General features: G+C 40.2%; 1 protein-coding gene across 1 annotated transcript in view; it reads left to right on the top strand.

The window, feature by feature from the left end:
- FH (fumarate hydratase) overlaps nt 1–19,238 on the top strand; it is a 33,691-nt gene extending 14,453 nt beyond the window's left edge. The window contains exons 5-10 of the mRNA XM_014858925.3: nt 1,010–1,192; nt 10,309–10,474; nt 11,599–11,802; nt 13,807–13,934; nt 15,798–15,951; nt 19,050–19,238. Coding sequence (XP_014714411.1) covers nt 1,010–1,192; nt 10,309–10,474; nt 11,599–11,802; nt 13,807–13,934; nt 15,798–15,951; nt 19,050–19,192 — 978 coding nt within the window. The 3' untranslated portion in view covers nt 19,193–19,238. The remainder of the gene's footprint in view (nt 1–1,009; nt 1,193–10,308; nt 10,475–11,598; nt 11,803–13,806; nt 13,935–15,797; nt 15,952–19,049) is intronic.
- Nucleotides 19,239–24,314: the final 5,076 nt, after the last annotated feature.

Below are 24,314 nucleotides of genomic sequence, written 5' to 3'. Positions count from 1 at the left end.
CCAGTGTGTATGGTCAGGTGGACAGATGAGGTGGTATTATAGGTGGAGCAAGGTTGGCTGTATGCTGATAGTCATTTGAATTTAGGTGATAGGTACCATGAGTGTTCTTATACCATTCATCCTACTTTTGTAAGTAGTTTGATATTTTCCATAATAAAAAGTTACAAAAAAATGAATCTGTCTTTTTGAATAGCATCGTAATTTAGAAGTATAGGGGTATAGCTGAGGAAAGAGCACAGTTAGATGACCTGGTCAGGTCCCACTTCTGCCAGTCCTAAATATTTTGGCAAGTCACATAATGTCTTTGACGGCTTGCCTTTCCTACTTTTAAAGTGGTTTACCTGCCTCACACAATTTTCCTCAAGTATAATAAATGAAAAAAATGTTTGATTTTTTTTTTTAAAGATTGTCACCTGAGCTAACAAGTGTTTGCCAATCTTCTTTTTTCCCCTTCTTCTCCCCAAAGCCCCCCAGTACATAGTTGTGTATTCTAGTTGCGAGTGCCTCTGGTGGTGCTCTGTGGGACGTCGCCTCAGCATGACCCAATGAGCGGTGCCATGTCTGCGCCCAGGATCTGAACCAGCAAAACCCTGGGCCACCAAAGCAGAACATGCGAACTTAACCACTTGGCCACAGGGCCGGCCCCTGAAGAAATGTCTCTGAGAGGCTGTATGCACTGTATAACTATAAGATACTTTATTACTGCTGTTCTTATACGCACTTGTTAACTGGACTTCTTTGTATCTTGCCGTCATTTATTAGCAGGCAGATATAATAGTAATTAATATATAGTACCTTCATGGTAGGTAATACAGTCCTAAATACATTCCATAAAGGAAATGAGGTTGCTTCTCATTTGATCCTAAGTGACCTGTGACTTACCACATGTAAAAGTAATTGAATACTAAATACCCTGAGTTTAGTGAGCTTTTTTAATTGAGGCGTTCAAGTTTGTTTTTTGTTGCCTCTGATTTAATGTCTTACCTTTCTTTTGAAAATTTTCCAACAGAGCTCAAATGACACTTTCCCCACAGCAATGCACATTGCTGCTGCAATAGAAGTTCATGAAGTGCTGCTCCCGGGACTGCAGAAGCTACACGATGCCCTCGATGCCAAGTCCAAAGAGTTTGCCCAGATCATCAAAATTGGGCGCACTCACACACAGGATGCTGTTCCGCTGACGCTTGGGCAGGTATAGCAGTGTGGTTGGATTTGATTCAGTTTAGGGCTTGGTATACATGGCTAACATAGTTCCCTCCAGATCACACTGGTTTGAAAGGCCAAGTGTATGACAATTTAGTTCAGTGACGGACATTGTTCTGCATTAACAGGTAGATAGTTTTGATTGACGGCCGCTTAGGGGAGGAGCAGAATGTACTGGTTATGAGCCAGACTCCAAGTCAGTCTGCTTGGGTTCAAATCTGAGCTTTGCTGTGAATAAGCTATTGAACCTTAGGAAAATTGTTTAGTCTTTCCATGCTTCAGTTTGCTGAGCTGTAAAATGTGGAAAGTAATGTCTCTTTCACAGGATAGATTCATGTAGAGTGATTCACGTCGAGTGCTTAGAACTGTTCCTGACATACAGTAAGTACACTTGGTGTCCCTGTCATTGTCTTCAGCAGTGACAATATGTTAGTTTCTTCCATCTCGCTCTGAATTAATAGGCTCCTTAAAAGTTAAAGTCATTAAACGCAGCGTATCTTACTCTTTAAAATTGTTTTAGTCATGTGTGAAAAAGGTGTTATTCTCTTCTCCAAAATAGCAGAAAGCATTTTTATGTTTTTTTTATCAGTACCTTAAAGACCGTCTAATGACATGCAAAGGAAATGTAAGGCAATACAAGGAGCGGGTTTTGTTTTAGTAAACTCTTTGTTTTGGAAGGTAGGACATCTACAAATTATAGATCAAGGGATGGTTATATATGCAGGTCAAATGATGGTGATCAGATAATGGTTTTGTAGAAATTGAGGTGAGGGTGAGAGTTTGGCTGCTGCTTTCTTGGGAGGAGTCCATTTGTAGTTTTGTTCAGATGATATCAGACATTGGCAAAAGCTTGATCATTTAGCTTAATTTTATCATGGAAGGGATGAGGAAAACTCGATTAGTTGGAATACAGATGAGATGACTAAATTGAGCTCACTAAATTAAGTTGCCTCAAAAGTCTGTGTCTTATTTTTATTAGTACCATGTGTAATTGCTAAGAAGATACAGCATATATCTTTGAAACTTTTGAGTATCCCCCTGGTTTCTAATTTTTTCCTTTTTTGTGTGTGTCGCATGTTGGAAAACCACTGTGCTGAAGTCCATTTGGGCCATGACTCAGCCTCCTGTGTAAAATCATCATTTTACCTATTATGACAGAAAGTTATATTTTTCTGTTTGACTTGGTCTTCTCAGAAGCATTTATACTTGCTTTTCTTGGAATTGTCTTCTGAGTTTGTGCAGTCTTTTTACCCCAATAAAAATATACTTCTTAAGTAATCCAGCCTGGTATATATATGAGTGGTATTAGATCAGATGGTTCGGATCTACTTGAAAGGAGTTATAACTTCTAATATGTTTTCTTTAGAGCAGTATGAAATCCTAATACTAATCAAAAGTATTCATGGTTTTTCAGTGTGTTTAGGCAGGGAAAAAAGATAGGTTTAGTATAACCATTTTTCCTGGCTTGCCCAGTCAAGTTCCAATTTATGCCTTTTGTCTATTAATCCTTTTTTTAATTTAATTTTTATTGAGTTAATGATAGGTTACAATCTTGTGAAATTTCAGTTGTACATTGTTTGTCAGTCGTGTTGCAGGTGCACCCCTTCACCCTTTCTGCCCACCCCCCACCTCACCTTTCCCCCAGTAGCCACTAATTTGTTCTCTTTGTCTGCAGTTTTAAATTCCTTATCGGAGTGGAGTTATACAGAGATTGTCCTTCTCTATCTGGCTTATTTCACTTAACATAATTCCCTCAAGGTCCATCCATGTTGTTGCAAATCGGATGATTTTGTTCTTTGTTATGGCTGAGTAGTATTCCTTTGTGTATATATACCACATCTTCTTTATCCAGTCATCAGTTGATGGGCACTTAGGTTGCTTCCACATATTGTAAATAATGCTGCAGTGAACATTGGGGTGCATGGGACTTTTGGAATTGCTGATTTCAGGTTCTTTGGATAGATACCCAGTAGTGGGATAGCTGGATCATATGGTAGTTCTATTTTTAATTTTTTTGAGGAATCTCCATACTGTTTTCCATAGTGGCTGCACCAGTTTGCATTCCCACCAGCAGTGTATGAGGGTTCCTTTTTCTCCACAACCTCTCCAACATTTGTTACTATTTCTTTTGGTTATTTTTATCATTCTAATGGGTGTATGGTGATATCTTAGTGTAGTTTTGATTTGCATTTCCCTGATGCACAGCAATGATGAACATCTTTTCATGTGCCTGTGGGCCACCCAGATATCTTCTTTGGACAAATGTCTGTTCATGTCTCCTGCCCATTTTTTTTTTAATTTTTTTTATTGAGTTATTGATAGGTTACAATCTTGTGAAATTTCAGTTGTACATTAATGTTTGTCAGTCATGTTGTAGGTGCACCACTTCACCCTTTGTGCCCACCCCCCACCCCACCTTTCCCCTGGTATCCACTAAACTGTTCTTAGTCCATAATTTTAAATTCCTCATATGAGTGGAGTCATACACAGATTATCTTTCTCTCGCTGGCTTATTTCACTTAACATAATTCTCTCAAGGTCCATCCATGTTATTGCAAATGGAATGATTTTGTTCTCTTTTGCAGCTGAGTAGTATTCCATTGTATATATGTACCACATCTTCTTTATCCATTCGTCTGTTGCTGGACACTTAGGTTGCTTCCACGTCTTGGCTATTGTAAACAGTGCTGCAATAAACATTGGGGTGCATAGGACTTTTGGGATTGCTGACTTCAAGCTCTTTGGATAAATACCCAGTAGTGGGATGGCTGGATCGTGTGGTAGTTCTATTTTTAATTTTTTGAGGAATCTCCATACTGTTTTCCATAGTGGCTGCACCAGTTTGCATTCCCACCAGAAGTGTATGAGGGTTCCTTTTTCTCCACAACCTCTCCAACATTTGTTGCTATTAGTTTTAGATATTTTTGTCATTCTAACGGGTGTAAGGTGATATCTTAGTGTAGTTTTGATTTGCATTTCCCTGATGATCAGCGATGATGAGCATCTTTTCATGTGCCTATTGGCCATCAGTATATCTTCTTTGGAGAAATGTCTGTTCATGTCTCCAGCCCATTTTTTAATTGGGTTGTTTGACTTTTTGTTTGAGTTGTGTGAGTTCTTTATATATTGTGGATATTAAGCTTTTGTCAGATGTATGACTTGCAAATATTTTTTCCCAGTTAGTGGGTTGTTTTTTTGTTTGAATCCTGTTTTCATTTGCCTTGAAGAAGCTCTTTAGTCTGATGAGGTCCCATTTGTTTATTCTTTCTATTGTTTCCCTTGTCCAAGAAGACATGGTGTCTGAAAAGATCCTTTTAATACTGATGTCAGAGTGTACTGCCTACGTTTTTTTCTAGAAGCCTTATGGTTTCAGGTCTCAGCTTTAGGTCTTTGATCCAATTTGAGTTTATTTTGGTGAATGGTGAAAAAGAATGGTCAATTTTCATTCTTTTACTTGTGGCTTTCCAGTTTTCCCAGCACCATTTGTTGAAGAGACTTTCTTTTCTCCATTGTATGCCCTCAGCTCCTTTGTCAAAGATTAGCTGTCCATAGATGTGTGGTTTTATTTCTGGGCTTTCAATTCTGTTCCATTGATCTGTGCACCTGTTTTTGTATCAGTACCATGCTGTTTTGATTACTGTAGCTTTGTAGTATGTTTTGAAGTCAGGGATTCTCATGCCTCCAGCTTTGTTCTTTTTTCTCAGGATTGCTTTAGCAATTTGGGGTCTTTTGTTACCCCATATGAATTTTAGGATTCTTTGTTCTATTTCTGTAAAGAATGTCATTGGGATTCTGATTGGGATTGCGTTGAATCTGTAGATTGCTTTAGGTAGAATGGACATTTTAACTATGTTTATTCTTCCAATCCATGTGCATGGAATGTCTTTCCATCTCTTTATGTTGTCATCTATTTCTTTCAGAAAAGTCTTGTAGTTTTCGTTGTATAAGTCTTTCACTTCCTTGGTGAAATTCACCCCGAGATATTTTATTCTTTTTGTAGCGATTGTGAATGGTATTGTGTTCTTCAGTTCTTTTTCTGTTAGTTCATTATTAGAGTATAGAAATGCTACTGATTTGTGTAAATTGATTTTATACCCTGCAACTTTGCTGTAGTTGTTGATTACTTCTAAAAGTTTTCCAGTGGATTCTTTGGAGTTTTCTATATATAAGATCATGTTGTATGCAAACAGTGAGAGTTTCACTTCTTCCCTCCCTATGTGATTCCTTTCATTCCTTTCTCTTGCCTAATTTCTTGGCCCAAACCTCCAGTACTATGTTAAATAAGAGTGGTGATAGAGGGCATCCTTGTCTCGTTCCTCTTTTCAGGGGGATGTCACTCAGTTTTTGCCCATTGAGTATGATGTTGGCTATGGGTTTGTCGTATATGGCCTTCATTATGTTGAGGTAGTTCCCTTCTATCCCCATTTTGTTCAGAGTTTTTATCATAAATGGCTGTTGGATCTTGTCAAATAGTTGTCTGCAACTATTGAGATGATCATGTTGTTTTTATTCCTCAATTTGTTGATGTGGTGTATCACGTTGCTTGATTCGCGGATGTTGAACCATCCCTGTGTCCCTGATATGAATCCCACCTGATCACGATGTATGATCCTTTTGATGAATTGCTGGATTCGGGTTGCCAAAATTTTGTTGAGAGTTTTTGCATCTATGTTCATCAGTGATATTGGCCTGTAATTCTCCTTTTTTGTGCTATCTTTGTCAGGCTTTGGTATCAGCATGATGTTGGCCTTGTAGAATGTGTTAGGAAGTGTTCCATCCTCCCTAATTTTTTGGAATAGCTTGAAAAGGATAGCTATTAAATCCTCTCTGAAAGTTTGGTAGAATTCCCCAGGAAAGCCATCTGGTCCTGGGGTTTTATTCTTTGGGATGCTTTTGATTGCTGTTTCAATCTCTTTCCTTGTGATTGGTCTGTTCAAATTGTCTGCTTCTTCTTGACTAAGCTTTGGGAGATTGTAGGAATCCAAGAATTTATCCATTTCCTCTAGGATATCCATTTTGTTGGCATATAGTTTTTCATAGTATTCTTTCATAATCCATTGTATTTTTGTGGAGTCTGTTATTTCTCCTCTTTCATTTCTGATTCTGTTAATTTGAGCTTTCTCTCTTTTTTTCTTTGGCTAGGGGTTTATCAATTTTATCTATCTTCTCAAAGAATCAGCTCTTTGTTTCATTGATCCTTTCCACTGCCTTTTTTGTTTCAATGGCATTTATTTCTGCTGATTTTTATTATTTCTTTCCTTCTGCTGACTTTGGGCTTTGTTTGTTCTTTCTCTAATTCAGTTAGGTGTAGTTTAAGATTGCTGATTTGGGATTTTTTTTGTTTGTTAAGATGTGCCTGTATTGTGATGAATTTTCCTCTTAATACAGCTTTTGCTGTATCCCGTATGAGTTGGTATGGCATGTTTTCATTTTCATTTGTATCCAGGTATTTTTTGATTTCTTCTTTTATTTCTTCAATGATCCATTGCTTGTTCAATAGCATATTGTTTAGTCTCCACATCCTTGTGCCTTTCTCAGCTTTTTTCTTGTAATTAATTTCTAGCTTCATAGCATTATGATTGGAGAAGATGCTTGTTATTTTTTCAATTTTTTTAAATTTGTAGAGGCTTGCCTGGTTTCCCAACATATGGTCTATCCTTGAGAATGTTCCATGCACGCTTGAGAAGAATGTGTATTCTGCTGTTTTTGGATGGAGTGTTCTATATATGTCTATTGAGTCCAACTGTTTTAGCTTTTCGTTTAGCTCCACTGTTTCCTTGTTGATTTTCTGTCTGGATGATCTGTCCATTGATGTGAGTAGGGTATTGAGGTTCCTTACTATTATTGTGTTATTTTTGATATCTTCTTTTAGGTTTGTTAGTAGTTGCTTTATGAACTTTGGTGCTCCTGTGTCTGGTGCATAGATATTTATAAGCGTTATGTCTTCTTGATGAAGTGTCCCTTTGATTACTATATATTGGCCCTCTGTGTCTCTCTTCACCTGCCTTATCTTGAAATCTCTTTTCCCTGATATAAGTATTGTGACACCTGCTTTCTTTTGTTTGCTTTTAGCTTGGAGTATTGTCTTCCACCCCTTCCCTCTGAGCCTCTGTTTGTCCTTGGAGGTGAGGTGTGTTTCCTGGAGGCAACAAATTGTTGGATCTTATTCTTTAATCCATTTTGCCTGTCTGTGTCTTTTTTTTTTTTTAAAGATTTTATTTTATTTTTTTTCATTTCTCTCCCCAAAGCCCTCCAGTACATAGTTGTAAATTCTACGTTGTTGGTCCTTCTAGTTGTGGCATGTGGGATGCTGCCTCAGCGTGGCTTGACGAGCAGTACCATGTCCGCACCCAGGATTCGAACCAACGAAACACTGGGCCGCCTGCAGCGGAGCGCACAAACTCAACCACTTAGCCACGGGGCCAGCCCCGCCTCTCTGTGTCTTTTTATTGGAGAGTTCAGTCTCTTTACATTGAGGGTGATTATTGATGCATGAGGACTTAATATGCCATCATTCTGTTGCTCATTTTCTGATTTTCCTGTGTTTCCCGTCCTGTGTGTTTTAGCCTACCCATTGACTCCTGAATTTTCTTACACTGGGTTTCTTAGCTTTTTCCTTATTTATGTTTTGTGTCTTTGTTCTGTTTTTTAGTTTAATGGCTACTGTGCAGTTCAGAATCTCGTGCATAACCTAGTCCATTTTCTGGTGGTCTCCTACTTCCTTAGCCTAAACTGATTCAGTCCCTTTCCTCCTCCCCTCCTAAATTATTATTTTCATCTGTTATTCCAACCTGTGTTGTGAGTTTGTGGTGAGAGTCATAAGATTGTCTTTGCTTTGGTGATTTCCTTCCCTTTATCCTAATGCAATAGTTGAATATTTGCTATCCTATTCTGATTCTATCTATTTGTCCCCTTACTCTGTGTTTTGTGACCCCTTTCTGCCTTTTTTTCTTTTTTCAGGTATGAGGACCTTCTTGAGGATTTCTTGTAGCGGGAGTCTCGTGGCTAAAAAGTCCCTTAGCCTTTGTTTGTCTGGAAAAGATTTAATTTCTCCCTCATATCTGAAGGATATTTTTTCTGGATAAAGTATTCTTGGCATAAGATTTTTATCCTTTAAAGTTTTGAATATGTCATTCCAATCTCTCCTAGCTTGTAAGTTTTCTGTAGAGAAATCTGCTGAAAGTCTGATAGGGGTTCCGTTGTAGGTTATTTTCTTCTGCCTTGCTGCCCTGAGTATTCTTTCTTTGTCATTCATTTTTGCCATTTTTACTGCTATATGCCTTGCAGTAGGTCTTTTTACGTTGACAAATCTAGGAGATCTGAAAGCTTCCTCCACACACACTTCTTCCTCAATCCCTAGATTTGGGAAGTTGTCTGCTATTATGTTCTTGAGCACACTTTCTGCTCCATTTTCCTTTTCCACGCCCTCAGGAACACCAATGTTTCCTAAATTGCATTTTCTCATTGAGTCGTCTATTTCTCTGAGGTTTTCTTCCGTTTTTTTAATTCTTAGTTCTCTTTCTTCCTCTGTCTGGAGCCATTCAACCTCCCTATCTTCGATTATGCTAATTTGCTCCTCTTGCTGTCTACATGGGCATTCAGGGAGTCCGTGCTCTGTTTTATCTGATCCACTGTATTTTTCATCTCTGGTATTTCTGATTGATTCTTCTTTACAGTTTCAGTCTCTTTTGTGAAGTAACTCCAGAACTCGTTGACTTGTTTCTCTATATTTCCCTTTACCTCATTGAGTTTTTTGATGATGGCTATTCTGAATTCCTTGTCACTTAGTTTACCTATTTCCAAGTCCTCAGGACGTAATTCTGTGTTTTTATTGTTTTCCTTTTGGTCTGGAGCTTTTATAAATTGCTGGATGGTAGAGGAGAGGTTTTTGCGCATAATGCTATTATTCAATTGCAGTTACAGCCTGTCGCCACTAGATGGGGGTCGAGAGCAGCACATTCTCAGCCGTCTGCCTTAAGCCCAATGGCGGTGTGCAGTGTGGGTTGGGGGAGGAGGGGCACTTTCTATCATGCCCCAACCTGGATTCGGATCAGCTCTCGCTCTCTGGTTTCCTGGGGCCCTGGCTTGATGGGGTCCCCACATGTGAAAGCTTTCCCCCATTAGAGAGTTTCCACTGCATGGGCAGTGGGAGTCATAGATGATACCCTGGACTGTGGCCCCTACCCCACTGCTTCCTTCACCCACAGCAGCGATCCCAGTCTCTAGGGGAGGGAGTGAAGTTCTCTCTTACCCAGTTCCAGCTCCTCTGAGGGCGGCTCCAGCCTCTCTGCCCTCCGTCATTTGGCTGCTGTTGGTCTCTGATGATTTCTGTGCTATTAGGATTTTTTTGGTTGGAATGCAGTTGCTCCTTTTGGTTGTAATTTGGAGGGGAGAGAGTGCCAGGGGAGCTCACTCCGCCATGTTGCTGACATCACTCCTGTCTATTAATTCTTAGTAGGGCCCTTGCTATGTTCAAAACATATATTCTGTGGTTACCTTATTTAAAGTTCATCGTATGTTGGGAAGCAGCGTGATGTTAATAACAGAATTAAAATGTGTCTTGAAGCTGTGGTCTTCTACGCTGCTAGCTTCTTGTGCTGTTTAGTGACTCATTTAACTTCTTGAGTCCTTGTAAAATGTCCTCATGTTCCCTGTCAGGTTTTTAAACTGAAATTGTATGGAGAATATTTCTGTGTTTGTGTTTTTCTTGGGAAGATTCAGTTATTTTTCTTTCTCAAAGTTGTCTGGGATACACCAGAAAATAAGAAATCACTTGCAATTAAACCAATAATTTAATCTAGTAAAGTTGTTCTTTTTTAAAGTGTGTTTCCTGTGTTGTTTTTCTTTGCTTTCCATTAAAAGACTAGATAGTAAACAGGCTGCATGTTATCATCAATGGCCTTGTCCCATCTTATAAGTTTATAAATCCTCATTCTTCCCTTTGCTCATTCTACTTTGCTTATCGTATGAGTTAGAATAGTATAAATAACACTTCAATAGCTTATAATTTAGTACCTGAAACATATTTTTAAAAACTTCTGTCAATGCATTTAGTAAGCCAACGGGAAATTATATATTCTCACCTTGATTTCCTTCTCTTTTCAGGAATTTAGTGGTTATGTTCAACAAGTGAAGTATGCAATGACGAGAATACAAGCTGCCATGCCGAGAATCTACGAGCTAGCAGCTGGAGGCACTGCTGTCGGTACTGGTTTGAATACTAGAATTGGCTTTGCAGAAAAGGTTGCTGCCAAAGTGGCTGCACTCACAGGTCAGTGATAATGTGAACTATTACTCGTTTTCGTTATACTAGTCCATATAGTTTCTAGGTATTTCTGCTTCGAATTCTTGTGAATTTAAAGTTAAAAGTAATATTTTCCCATCAAACATGTTTTGCTTCTATTTCAGAAGTTGTAATGTTTATCCTTGTGTTTTTTAAAAGTTTTCCATCTGTGAGTTCATGTAGCCTGCGTTTGAAATCACCAAATGCTAGCTTTGTTTATTATCTGGTACTATTCAGTTGTTTTCTCTTTTTCTCTCTGATGTTCCTTTTCAAAGCAGGCAGAATCAACTGATGGTTGGGAAATTCATTTGAGTGATAAATATGTTACAGATACTGACAGACTTAATTTCTTTTTTTACTGTGGCATGCTGAGATATTTCTTTGAGTTAGTGACCTTTTTGAATCCTGTCTTTCCTTTAGTAGAATACATGCTCTTGATCATGATAACTATTATCAGAGACAAGTTATCTTCAGAAAACTCTTATTAAGGTGCAGATATTAGCAAAGGATGATTGGAGAGATAATTATACAGTGCTCCTTATTGCTTACTAGCAGCGATTTGTTTTTTGATCAAATTTTAATCGAGAAGAACTGTATTATGGGATTTAGAATATGTGGATCTTTAAAATTTTGAACATGGGAGAGGTTGGCTGAGAATGTCCGACTCATTTTGGCTCTTACACTCTCAGGGAATCTTGTGGGCCCCCGGCCAGAGGAGAGAGTGGAACAGCCTAAGATGAGGGAAAAGTTGCGCTGGGAAAGGAGTGTGGGGTAAAGCGGAGTGATTTACCTGGTCTTCATCTTCACTCGGGAGCCGTCTGGTGTCATACACGTGTGTTTGCAGGCAGCTACTGTTTTTTTCTTTCAACATATTTATGGTACTTAGTTTTGCATCCTTTATATGTGCTAGTATCACCAGATTCTTTGTGCTCCTTGAGGACTTCTTAAAGAAATGTAGACAAAGCTTGAGTCCTACACATTTTTTCTGAAGTAAAATTTTTATTTTGTTCTGTTTTTGCTTTTCATATACTGGAACTTTCTGTTTAACTCATTGATACTAGGAAAGCATGTACTTTTACCTATTAACTCCTATAAGTTATCTTTTTTCCCAGGCTTGCCCTTTGTCACAGCTCCGAATAAATTTGAAGCTCTGGCTGCTCATGATGCTTTGGTTGAACTCAGTGGAGCCATGAACACTACCGCTTGCAGTCTGATGAAGATAGCAAATGATATTCGATTTCTGGGTTCTGGTCCTCGTTCCGGTCTGGGAGAACTGATCTTGCCTGAAAATGAACCAGGAAGCAGTATTATGCCAGGTAATCACACAGCTGGTCAATGTGAGAACAGGAGGCTGACTAGAACCCAGGCATTCTCACCGATGGAGCATGTCTCCTTTTGTTTAACGTGCTCCAGAGATGATGGGGACAGGTGCAGCACATGGATTCCAGAATGTCTTTGTGAGCCCCTTTTCATTAGAACTTCTAGGAATATCACCCACCAATATAGGATAAAAGAATTTTAGTTAGCAGCATGTGTTTTAATTTCCACATTAGGAAACGTAGAATAGTTCTGCCTTTCACAATCAAAGGCAAAAAGAGTTCTAGAACAGGCCGTTAAAATGATTGCATAAAATGCAGCGGTTAAGCGCACACATTTTGCTTTGGTGGCCTGGGGTTTGCTGGTTCAGATCCCGGGTGCGGACATGGCACCGCCTGGCAAGCCATCCTGTGGCAGGCATCCCACATATAAAGTAGAGGAAGATGGGCACGGATGTTAGCTCAGGGCCAGTCTTCTTCAGAAAAAAAGAGGAAGATTAGCAGCTGTTAGCTCAGGGCTAATGTTCCTCAGGATGGGGAAACAGATCAGTATGGCCGGGGCCAGCCTGATGGTATAGTGGTAAAGTTCGTGCTCTGCCTTTGGCAGCCCCGGATTTGCCAGTTCAGATCCTGGGCATGGCCCTAGCATTGCTCATCAAGCCATGCTGTGGCAGGTGTCATCAAGCCATGCTGTGGCAGGTGTCCTACATATAAAATAGAAGAGGAAGATGGGCACAGATGTTAGCTCAGGGCCAATCTTCCACAGCAAAAAGAGGAGGATTGGCAGCAGATGTTAGCTCAGGGCTAATCTTCCTCAAAAAAAAAAACGAGTTATACCAAACGCCTCTTATTTCATTTTTTGCTTTGAGTTTTGGCCTGTGAGATGGGGGAAATGACACGGACATTTGATGTCTGGATCCTAGCAAGTCATTTACAGATTCACACGATGTTCACTGAATCCAGTGGAGAAGTGTGAGCAGTGCTGTCAGATGAATGTGGCTGGGTGAACAGTGCCATTCAAGGAGTGACTAAGGAGGTGACTTCAGACGGGAGCCTATCTTGGTCCAAGCTGAAGGGCTCTGTCCCTTCACCATGTTACTGCTGACTGAGGCTAAGGGCAGAGAATGCATGCTGATCATACTGGTGGATGACGAAGCTGAGAAGACAGAATCGAGATTCATGAAGCCCTCTCTAGGTTGGACTGAAACTAACGAGGTGACTTCCAATGGTGAAAGAGAAAGATCTGACTGTAGATGCTTTTAAATCCGCGTGTGTGTAGAATAAGAAGAGATCTGATTTTAAAGTACTTCATGTTGAAAAATGACGTGATTTTAGTTGATTGCAAATTCAGAGTGATTGCCTGGAGAAGAGAAATGCAGCGTCACAGATAAGGAAATAATCTCCTCAGTGTGTTGCCTTGTGCTGTCAGAGAAGCTGGGATGTTTGGTTCCAACTTGAGCTTGTCGGAGGAGTGTTCCCAGGGTGGTGGGTTCTGGAGACTCATGATGAACAGAATTCCAGCTTCGTGTCAGCCCCCCTGAGAAGCCTTGCAGGCGTCAGTGGGTGCCTCTTCTGAGTGCTCCCATGGCCACCTGCACGGCTCTGTGTTGACTGCTTGTCCGTTGTGATTGAGCAGCTCTCCCCAGCTTCCAGGTTCTGCGAGGGCAGGGTCTGCATCTTCCTCACTCAACGTTGTATATTCAGTGCCTGGCTCCATAGGTATTTCTAGAATTAGTGAAAGCCATGAAGGTGGAGAGCACTGTGTTTAATGTGTAGCTGTACTCATTAGCCGTTGGATGATTCAGTTTGTGGCTCCTCGTCCCGCTTCCCTTGGTTGGCTGGTTTCGTTAATCAGCACTGGTGGCTCGGCCTTGCTTTATTATGTCTTACTTTACTTAATGGGGTTAGCTTTCCATCCTTTCTTGATTATTTGGCGTAAAACCTAATCTTACCTGATCCTTGAAGTGTTTGATGTGGGATCTTTCCCTGTTGGTTTTCTTGAAGGCAAGGTGAACCCTACCCAGTGTGAAGCCATGACCATGGTTGCAGCCCAAGTCATGGGGAACCACGTCGCTGTTACCGTTGGAGGCAGCAATGGACATTTTGAGTTGAATGTTTTCAAGCCAATGATGGTAAGCTTTAAGTTTGATTTTTAATTGTTTTTGACTGAAGGCTAATTGTCTTGGTTTTTGTCTTTCATAGAGGTTTCTAGAGATTCCACATTGGGTACTTGAGTGACACATAAGTAGCAAGTGGAGGTCAAGCATATATTAATGTTAGAGGATTATCTTGGATATTTAATTAGGTGACTTTTAGCTGAAGTAATTTGGTAGTTTCCTTTCTTTTATTAGGAAGAAAAATTCTGGAAGTAGAGCCTGGGTTCCTTCCTTGTCCCTCGCCGCTGAGGATGCCAGTGGCTAGAAATAAGTTCAAGTCTCCTCAGTTTAAAACAATAAGCCCTCCCTCAACCCCGTCCCCTCGTGCTGCTGCCACCTTCTTCCCTCCAGCGGCAGACTTCGCGCAAGAATAGCCCACACGCGCTTTCCCTCGCGCAGCAGTCTCTCTTCCGCTCACGCTTGAGTCGCTCTCGCAGTGCTTGTGACCTCCTCTGTCCAGCAGACCTGCCGTGGCTCTACCAACATCTGACCTGACGCTGCTCCAGAGATGCTCTCCGTCCTTGGTTTCCTCCGCACTTTCTCTGCAGTTCTCGTCTCTCCCCATCTCAGGGTTTTCATTGGTTTCACCTCATCTGCATACCTGGAAAACGTTATTGTGTCCTCTAAAACTGTTCTTGTTCCTTCACCTTTGTGAAGATGGACCAGGATGGCGTCATCTTTCATCCAGGGTCCCCAGCATTTGGAGTCCTTGATTTGTGTGAAGTGTTGTATCTGAAATATGCTGGAGGCTTACTTCCAGTTTGTATCTGGTATAAAGTCTGATTTTAATTTGATAAGAACACTCAAATGACAGATGTTAAGTGTGTTCATTCAGTGTATTCGTCAAATATTTATTGAGCACTAGTCTGTATCAGACACTGTACTGAGTGCTGATGATAGAACAATAAACAGGACAGACTTTTTGCCCTCCTGGAATGTACATTGTAGTGGAAAACAGAAGACAGACCAAAGCAGAGCTCAGACCCGTAAGACACTTTCAGGTCAGATTCCAGATAGAGAACACCAGCTGCCTGGCAAATAACAGTGCAAAACAAATGTCTTCGTGATCTTTTTTTTTTAAAAACAAAAATCTGTTTTTTGTCTTTAATACAAAATACATCAAGATAATCACTTTGCCTTATAATAAAGTCATTAGCATCAAATTAAACCTTGAAGTTCTGTCCCTTCTACTAGAGTCCATTGTTGGGAGTATAGTTTTCAGACCCTGGAGTTTTAGACCAAAAGAGATTAGGTTGTGGATATATCTTTATACATAGTGGAAATGTTACCAAAAGGAAAAAAAATGTTGGAGTAAACTAGTTGATTTCACACTGGTTTTAAATATTGTTATTTTAAAGTGACCGTGGCTAAAACGGTGGTGATCGTTAAGAGCTGGGAGCTCGGCCTTCGCTGATGGCCTTGCACACACGGAGCTTTCTGACCTCTGCGTCTTTGCTTCCCTTCCTCTGCACGGAGGATTCCTTTTCCATCTCCGGCTGTTGAAGTCCTCTCCAGCAAATGGAACTTCACCAGTTCACCCACCTGGAGTTAATTTCTCTGTCTCTGTGCTCTCTAACATTTCGTACCTGTGTTTTATAACACCACAGGCCGTATTGTGTTTTAGTTATTTATATTTATGGCTTTTCACCTCTTAGATTTCTGTGTCCTCAGATGTTCATAATTTCTTTTCATGCTTGTTTTCTTGGGTATGGTGCCTTACAAGTTGTGGGAATACTGTGTGTTTATCAAGTTATATGTTCATTGATGAACAGCAAATAATATAAGTTATCGAACACAAAAAAATGTTAGGCTTAATAATTCTCTTTGTCTCTGCCATAGATTAAAAATGTGTTACACTCAGCCAGGCTGCTGGGGGATGCGGCAGTTTCCTTCACAGAAAACTGCGTGGTGGGAATCCAGGCCAACACGGAGAGGATCAGCAAGCTCATGAGCGAATCCCTGATGTTGGTGACAGCTCTTAATCCTCATATAGGTAAGGGTTTTTAGGAATAATAGTTATTTTGAATACAAAATAAAACTGAAAAACATTTGAGGCTACTGGGTCAGTGTTTGTGAACAACAGATTCCTTTTGGACACTGTTTCAGTAAAACCTGTTTAAAATATTTGAAATTGTGTTAAAAGAGTATATATGTATAACTTTTATGGTGTCATAGTTCTTTCAAAAGATTGATTATGTTTCATTTTATAAGAAATGTGGTAAATTCAGAAGTAGTAGTTCAAATTTATTTTAATTTTAATGGAATCCAGATGCTTCGTATTTTGGGAGATACTTGGGAAAGGTCCTCCAGTTGGTAATGTCACTAGGGGGCACTGGGTGGTTAGCAATGGGAATGAATTCATTTTCTACCTTATCCAGATGCTCTGCTGCACTTTGTTTCTGTTGTTTCATTCAATTCAGAAATGGAAAGTTACCAATTAAAACAAAGGAAAAAGTGTTAAATATTCATTGCTTGTAGAGAAAGGGGGGCAATGCAAATATTTTATCTAAAACCATGGCTTTTGTATTGCAAGCCTTTTCTAGAATTGTAAATATTTCATTATGTAAATTCAAACTTATCGACTTGGATTGTAGACGGGCCCTAGTGGCCATTAAGTACACTGTTTGGAGGCGTTCGCTGCATTATGTTATGCTGGTCAGCAGCCTTTTCCCACCGTCTCCTTACTGCTCAGTCGAGGCTGTGAACATGCTCTTCGATTTTCTACGCTAGAACAAGGCATGGTGCAGCCATTTGGCGTGATTCGGTGACTGCTTTAAAACGTTCTTGCTTCTGTAATCCTGACCTTTCAAGCAGATTTTATGTTCTTGGCTTCACATCTGCTTCAATTTCAGTTTCATGAAGTTGAAGCTCATTTGACCCCTTCAGGTGGCTCTGAGCCCAGTGTGACACCTGCTCTTTGGTGTAGTATTGAGATTGGTCATGGTATTTTGATCCTTTTAAAATTATTGTATGTCAGCGTTCAGCTGGAGGAACCCAAAACCTCGTGTGACGGATGTTTCATCACATCTGTACTTCAGAACTTGTTGCCAAAACATTTAGATTAGAGGTGCTCCTGAAACTGAGGGATTGATAAGTCTTATCAATTGAACGTGAGGTAAAGGCCCTGCAGGGACAAGCGGGCACATGGCACCTTACATTGACGGCAGGAGCCTCGCAACGCCACAGCCGGGGCCCTGTTTGTGCTCGTGTGTAACCGGCTGATTGGTCATTGGAGAAGAGAACTGAAGGTGATCAGCATAATGCTCAGACTTCCCTGTCATCATTAACAAAAAATGACGGAATATCTAATATTGACCCCAAAGGTTTAATGTGAGAATTCTTTCTCAAAGTTACTCTGATCGGTAAGTGCCCTTTTCAGCATGTTTGGAATTCACAAATTCAGTTAAGTAATGAAAGTGACTATGCCCGTAATTTGTTTCGTGGGTGGTTGATAACTGCATTCTGACACATGGTGTCTTGCTTGGTTGATGATCACAGTGCCTCAGCTGGCTTCTTCCCTCTCATCATAGTCTTCTGATCTTAGGGTGTTTTTTTCTTCCTCCTTCATTGGTTTCATTTTCACTTTTTCTGTTCTTTCTTTTGCCTTCTGACATATATTTTTTTTGATTGCTGAAGTATAGTTGACATGCAATATTTTATTAGTTTCAAGTGTACAACATAGTGATTCAGTATTTACATACGTTACAGAGTGATCCCCCTGGTAAGACTGGTAGCCATCTGTCATCATACAAAGTTATTACAATATTGTTGACTGTATTCCCTATGTTGTACGTTACATCCCCACGACTCACTGACCTGAGGACTGGACGTTTGTACCTCTTAATCCCCTTCACCTATCTCACCCTTCCCCACAACCCCCTCCGCTCTGGCAACCCCCCATTTGTTCTCTGTATGGATGAGTCTGTTTCTGTTTTGTTTTGTTTATTCACTAGATTTCACTAGATTTCATACAATATTATTCTTTGTATGTCTGAGTTTTTTCACTTAGCATAATGCCCTCTAGATCCATCCATGTTGTCACAAATGGCAAGCTTTCATTCTTTTTTATGGCTGAGTAATATTCCTTGTTTATGTTTATACACCACATCTTCTTTATCCATTCATCTATTGATGGACTCTTAGGTTGCAACATCACTAATCATCAGGAAATGCAAATCAAAACCACAATGAGACATCACCTTACACCTGTTAGAATGGCTGTCATCAAAAAGACAAGAAATAAGAAGTGTTGGCGCAGATGTGGAGAAAAGAATGCACTGTTGTGGGAGTGTAAATTGGTGTAGCCACTGTGGAAAACAGTATGGAGTTTCCTTGAGGAATGAAAAATAGAACTAGCCGTATGATCCAGTGATTCCACTCTGACTTTTTTTTAAATTACATTAAATCAAGACAACTTGCAGAACTTCCCTGCCCCTTTATTAATTCTAAAAGCAGGTAACTCCAAAGTAAATGGTACAGCTGTGATCTGGTGGACAAGGATGTCTTTATGCTAAAACTTCCCCGCCTGTATCCTTGTGTGTCTGGGAAGAGCAGGGTGTGCAGTGCTGAGCAGGGAGGAGCTGTCAGCAGCGGCTCTGGAGGCGGCTCCCCCCAGCGCCCCGCCGCCCCCCTCTCGGGAGAAGGCTGCCGTCCTCCTTGGTCCTTGGCACGCAGTGCCGGTTTTCCGTAGTGCTGCAGCGTTGAGCTTCTTAGTGCTTTGTTAGAAAGAGAATTGGTTCTGGTTAAACATGTTGTCTGAAGCAACACTTATTTATATTACTCAGATGTATATTTTTATGTCTTGCTGCTGTAGTGTTTTCGTTTTATTTCCCCTGTGAAAATATCTGAGTGAGTAGGCAATTTCTGTTTGGAAATGAATCTTTTGTAGAAAGTGAGGTATGTTTAAGTCTTTATTACTTAAGAAAAGTAAAGGATTTATTCTATATAAGAAATGACAACTATCAAGATAATCACTGTTAAATATTTTTAAGATTAAAAAATGTTACTTAAGAGTATCAATATCAATACCTTTTGCTTTAGAAAACCAAATTTCACTCCTAACTCCTAATTGCCTCTTGATTTTTTCTTCAGGGTATGACAAGGCAGCAAAGATTGCTAAGACGGCACACAAGAATGGGTCAACCTTAAAGGCAACTGCCGTGGAGCTTGGCTATCTCACGGCGGAGCAGTTTGATGAGTGGGTAAAGCCCAAGGACATGCTGGGTCCACAGTGATGTCAGTGAATTTGTAATAAAAATAATGTATGAGATAAAAAATGAACCAGACTCCTTACAGTTCTTAAACAATCATGGATTAGTTCGAAAGGGAACTACCGTTGAACTTGACTGTCTCCAGCAGAGCAGTTTTGTCCGTGTATAAAACCCAGGACGCGCTAGATGCCCAGGGACTTTAAAAAGTGTACAATGAAATAATTAAATTGTATAGAATCAAAAAGAAAATGGACTCATTTTCTTTTATGCTAATTGACTTGTATTACACTTGACTCTCTGGTTTTTGTGTATATCACTTCATATGTTTTATAAAAGAGCCAGATCAATTTTTCAAGAGTTTTTAATTTTTTTGGTAGGTAGTGTTTTAAAAAATTTCCCTGTAGTAAAAAAGTATTTATCTCATTCCCAAATCATGTCATCAGATATGTTTTACTTTCCTAAAGTAAGCTGAGCAAGCACTTGCCCTTCTGAGTGGGGATGTCAGTGTGTGCGTGTGTGCACGCATGTATGTGTGCATATATCCAGGAGGAAATAGGATAGGTGAAAAAATTAGGACCGATATATTCTATGTGCTGATTACACACATACCTCCTGACCTTGTTCCAATTATCGTAGAAAGGCTGGAAAGACTTTGGGTTGGTTAAGAATATAGGATGTGGATTGGAAAGGACCAGGGGAGCCTGAAGCTTGGAGAGAAAGGAAGGGTGTCATGAAAGTGAGCCTTGCTCATCATCTCTGTGTGCGCCAGTGCCAGGGCTTTTCAGCGGGAATTCATTCCACTCAACCTCAGGGCATTTGAATCGCAGTTCTGGGGATATCCAGGCTAGGTTGATCCAAACCAAGCTAAAGTAGAACCAGCTTCGACTGTGTAAGGAGTTGGGACGATGCGGTTTGTTCTTTTGCCCCCTTCCACATATACAATAAATAACAGAACCATGGAGAGATTCCTACTGCTAAAGCATCTCCTCTAGAAGTAGTGCCCTACAAGTTTGTTTAAAAAAATGGGATGCTTACCCCTGATATTTACTCTTGGAAGATGTCGCATTGACACCAACTCCTTGTGGTCTTTGGAAGGTAGCAAGCATATATAGCATTTAACAGCATAGTTAAAACAAAAGTTCTAGAAACATTGCGCTGAAAGATGAAATTATTCTTATAACTAACCTCTTAAGCTTAAATGGGCACTCTTTTTTACTTACAAAGAGTTTCGAACATTTTTGGGGTAATTGTGCAGCCTGTAGGATCTCATCTGTAGACCTCGCAATATTGCTTTTGCTAGTGTTTTTCCTGTGGTGGTGATGGGGTGTATGTGCAATTTGTTTTACCAGAAAGCATGCTTTCCCTTAGCCTATTTTGTTTAAAAAAAGATTTTTATTGGGAGAAATCATAAAATCAGATTGGTTGGCACTGCCAGGAACACAACCACCGACTGGGCCACTTCAGTAGTTCTGGAGCTTGATGCCGCTGGATGTTTTGCCTTAGCAGGCAGCCTCAGCCTGAACAGGCTGTCATTGGAGGGCTCAATGGGAGACGCCACCGCTTAGGTGATAAAGATAGCAGCAGATGAAGTTCGCGCCTGCACCAGTCTCTGCGCAGCTGTCGACTGCGTCCTGGCATGCTAAAAGCCGTCAGTGAGTCCTTGGAGCTGACAGTTGTCTGATGTTGGTGAAGTAAACGGCGCTTTACGATGTCATCCTAAATAAGGGTTTGAGAATTTCCCATTGGAGGGTTGTCCTGAAAGTCAGCTTCCATGTTTTTACACTGGGGGCATTTTGGTCTCCCAGGGGCCATTTGACAATGTCTAGAGACAGTTTTGATTATGACAATTGGGGAAGGGGTGCTATTAGCATCTAGTGGGTGGAGGCCAGAGATGTTGCTAAGCATCCTGTAATGCACAGGACAGCCCCCACAACAAAGAATTTTCCAGCCCAGGATGTCAATAGTGCCGAGATTGAGAAACTTAAACCCAGAAAGTTATCTCTGGAGATGCTCACCATTTAGTTAGGCTCCTACCTGCTTGTATGCGTGTGTGTCGTGGAGTTACAGTGACTTTATTGATTGAAACCACAAGGTGTCTTAGATGTGAGCATGAACAGAGAAGTTTTAATGAAACATTGATTGATCACAGTGCTCATACCTTGGAATGACCTGTTCTCAGCAATATATCCAAAGATTCGTGCTGGATAAACATGAAGAGAGTCAAGGACTTGGAAAAACATCAGGTAAATATGTTTAAGATGGACACAAAAACAATCCTTCAGTCCCTGTGAGCAAACATGTAGAAGGACAAGAGGCTTTCTTGAGCCAACACACTTCAGAGGAAGAAAGTTATGGGACTTAGGAACTCATGTAAGTCTGAAACTACCCTCAGCTTGACACACAGAAGCGGCAGGGAAATTCATAGAAAGCCACAGGTCAAATTTACTCATTTAACTGTCTAGTTTGGTTGATGGAAAAAATATCTATTTATAAAAATTATGAGAATATTTCATACTCAAACATTTTAAAGATCATGCTGTTGAATATGGCAATGCCATACCTTTCTCTTCACTGTCCTTTTGGTCTGTAACTACAGCAGCAAGAAATCTGGCAGAGACAAGTTTAATGTTTTCCAAAAATAAGGATAAGATTAAAACTGGTAAACTAAAGCGAATTACAGTCATGTGTCACTTAACGACAGGGATACATTCTGAGAAATGAGTTATTAGATGATTTTGTCGTGCAAACATCAGAGTGTGTGCTTACACAGACCTAGATGGGATAGCCTACTGCACGCCTAGGCTGTATGTTATTACTCTGATGGGACCACTGTCATATGTGGTTTGTCATTGAAGGAAACTTCGTTACACAGCACATGACTAGTCTGGGTTTTTTTTAAAGCACATTCATTTAAATTGGCCATTTAGCAACTGGCTTTTGAGCAACTGACCTGGAGCTGCTACTACCTGCCATCTGGGTGAGGAGAAAGAAGCTGCTGATTATTGTCCCCTGTTTGTGATGTCAGGAAGCAGAGCATTGAGCTCACAAAACACCAGTGTGGAGCCAGGCATCTGAGGCCACTGTGTGGGTATCTTCTGATGGTCCTGGAGACGCCTGCTGACACTTCACTCTGCTCTTTGGGGCTTTCCCCAGAAGACTGTGGGATGGACCCCAGCCTAGGGGATGCTAAGATGAATACCAAAAGAGCTCATTTCATTCATCTGCCGTGTTAGCATCAAACATCTACTCAAGCCTTGAAACCTGAGAAGGAGAAGCCCTCTGTCCCTAGGATTAAGGGATAGGGGGAATGAAATAGATTTCCTGTATCAAACATTACACTCTAGTAGATGAGCCTCCTCTTTAAGAAGCTGTCTTCAAGTGTGCTTAATTTTGCCTCAATCGGGTAAAAGAATTTAGAGTTCTTGAGAGCTACATGTTTTCATCAGTAACTCAGGGCTATCCATCATGTCAAGACACTTAAACAGAGGTGAGATTTGAAGCTGTGAAAGAGAATGACCAAGGAAGAGGCAGAAGGAAAATGAGAGGTAACCACTGAAGGAGATAGACGTGGTCATGGAGGTTCAGTTGGAGCGGCTCATGCTCTAGACACAAAGGGCGGAGAGGGAGAAGCTGGTAGATCCGGTGAGTTCAATTCTGCCCCTGCTGCCTACTAGTTACGTTTCTGGCCACTGCTGTATGTCTAAACTCAATTCCTTATCCTTAAAGTAGAGCAACTGATACATATTTCAGACTTATATTCCAAATTCACATGTATATATGAAGTACCCAGCACAGCGCCTGCCTCAGTTAGCTGTCTCAGTTTCATTCCCTGAAGAGAATGGGCAAAAAGGCCAAATGCTGAACAGATTTTAAAACGATGAGACTCAGGTAAATTGGATTAGGCTGTTCTTTCCTTCAAGAGTGTTCTGCTGTGTGATTTATCATCCCGAACTGGAACACTTTGAAGAATGAATAGTTAAAATTGTTTGATGTTTGAAATGTTTATTGACCAAAAAATTGTTTTTATTATATTGTTGGACCTACAACTAGTGCTACTCAAAAGCTAATTTCAAAAATGGAATCTTCTCTGGGGCCAGCTCAGTGGTGTAGTGGTTAATTTCATGCGCTCCACTTTGGCGGCCCAGGGTTTTTGCTGGTTCTGGTCTGGGTATGGACCTAGCACCACTCGTCAAGCCATGCTGTGGCAGCGTCCCACATAAAATAGAGGAAGACTGGCACAGATGTTAGCTCAGTGACAGTCTTCCTCTCACACACACACACACACACACACAGAAGTTTCTCCAAAATAATGAAATCTTAAATATGTGTGTGTACATTAAAAAGGAAAAATTTTAAAACTGATTGAACATAAATATTAACAGAAGCAGAATAATTACTTTTGGGACATATTCAGATAATTCAGTTTCGTATTATTATGTGTCTGTAAGAGTGTCACTTGTATTTTTCTAAAGAATGTATTTTTTTTTTCCAACGGGATCTTGTTTTCAATTTTTCCATGAAGTTGCCTGTAATCTTCTTTAAAATTGCATTTATGGTTAGTAAATGTGGAATTTTGACATTTTCAGTTGACACGTTGTAGACTACAGTTGTGTGTTGCTTAGTGACGGGCTACATTCAGAGAAAAGCTTCATTAGGCAATTTCATCATTGTGTGAATATCATACGTTGTACTTAGACAAACCTAGATGGTATAGCATACTACACGTCTAGGCTAGATGATGGTAATCTTACAGAACCCCTGTCATACTTGCGGTCTGTTGTTAACTAAAATGTTGCTCTGCAGTGCATGACTGGGTAATATTTTTAGTTGAGCGATTAGTCTCTACAGCTACTGGTGTATTTCATGAGCTCGGAGCAAATTCTGCTAAATGAAAGATGCTTTCAATGCTATTTTTTTTTTGTATTGACGTATGTAAATATTTTAACCCAATAGTCTCTCTCTTTTGCCTCCATTCAGGCTAACTTCATTTGACAAATATTTTTGAAAAACAAAACTTGTCAACTTGGTTGTTTTTATTCATGATTTGTTTCCATATTTAGATGCTGCAAAATAATAGGATTTCTCAATTCATTTTCTTCCAAAGCAGACTTTTAAATTTGCTAAAATTTAAGTAGGAATTTCACCA

The sequence above is a fragment of the Equus asinus genome, chromosome 30 (assembly GCF_041296235.1).
Source record: "Equus asinus isolate D_3611 breed Donkey chromosome 30, EquAss-T2T_v2, whole genome shotgun sequence".
Lineage (NCBI taxonomy): Eukaryota > Metazoa > Chordata > Mammalia > Perissodactyla > Equidae > Equus > Equus asinus.
Note: the sequence above shows the minus strand (reverse complement) of the source record. Positions and strands in the feature narration are given on the sequence as shown.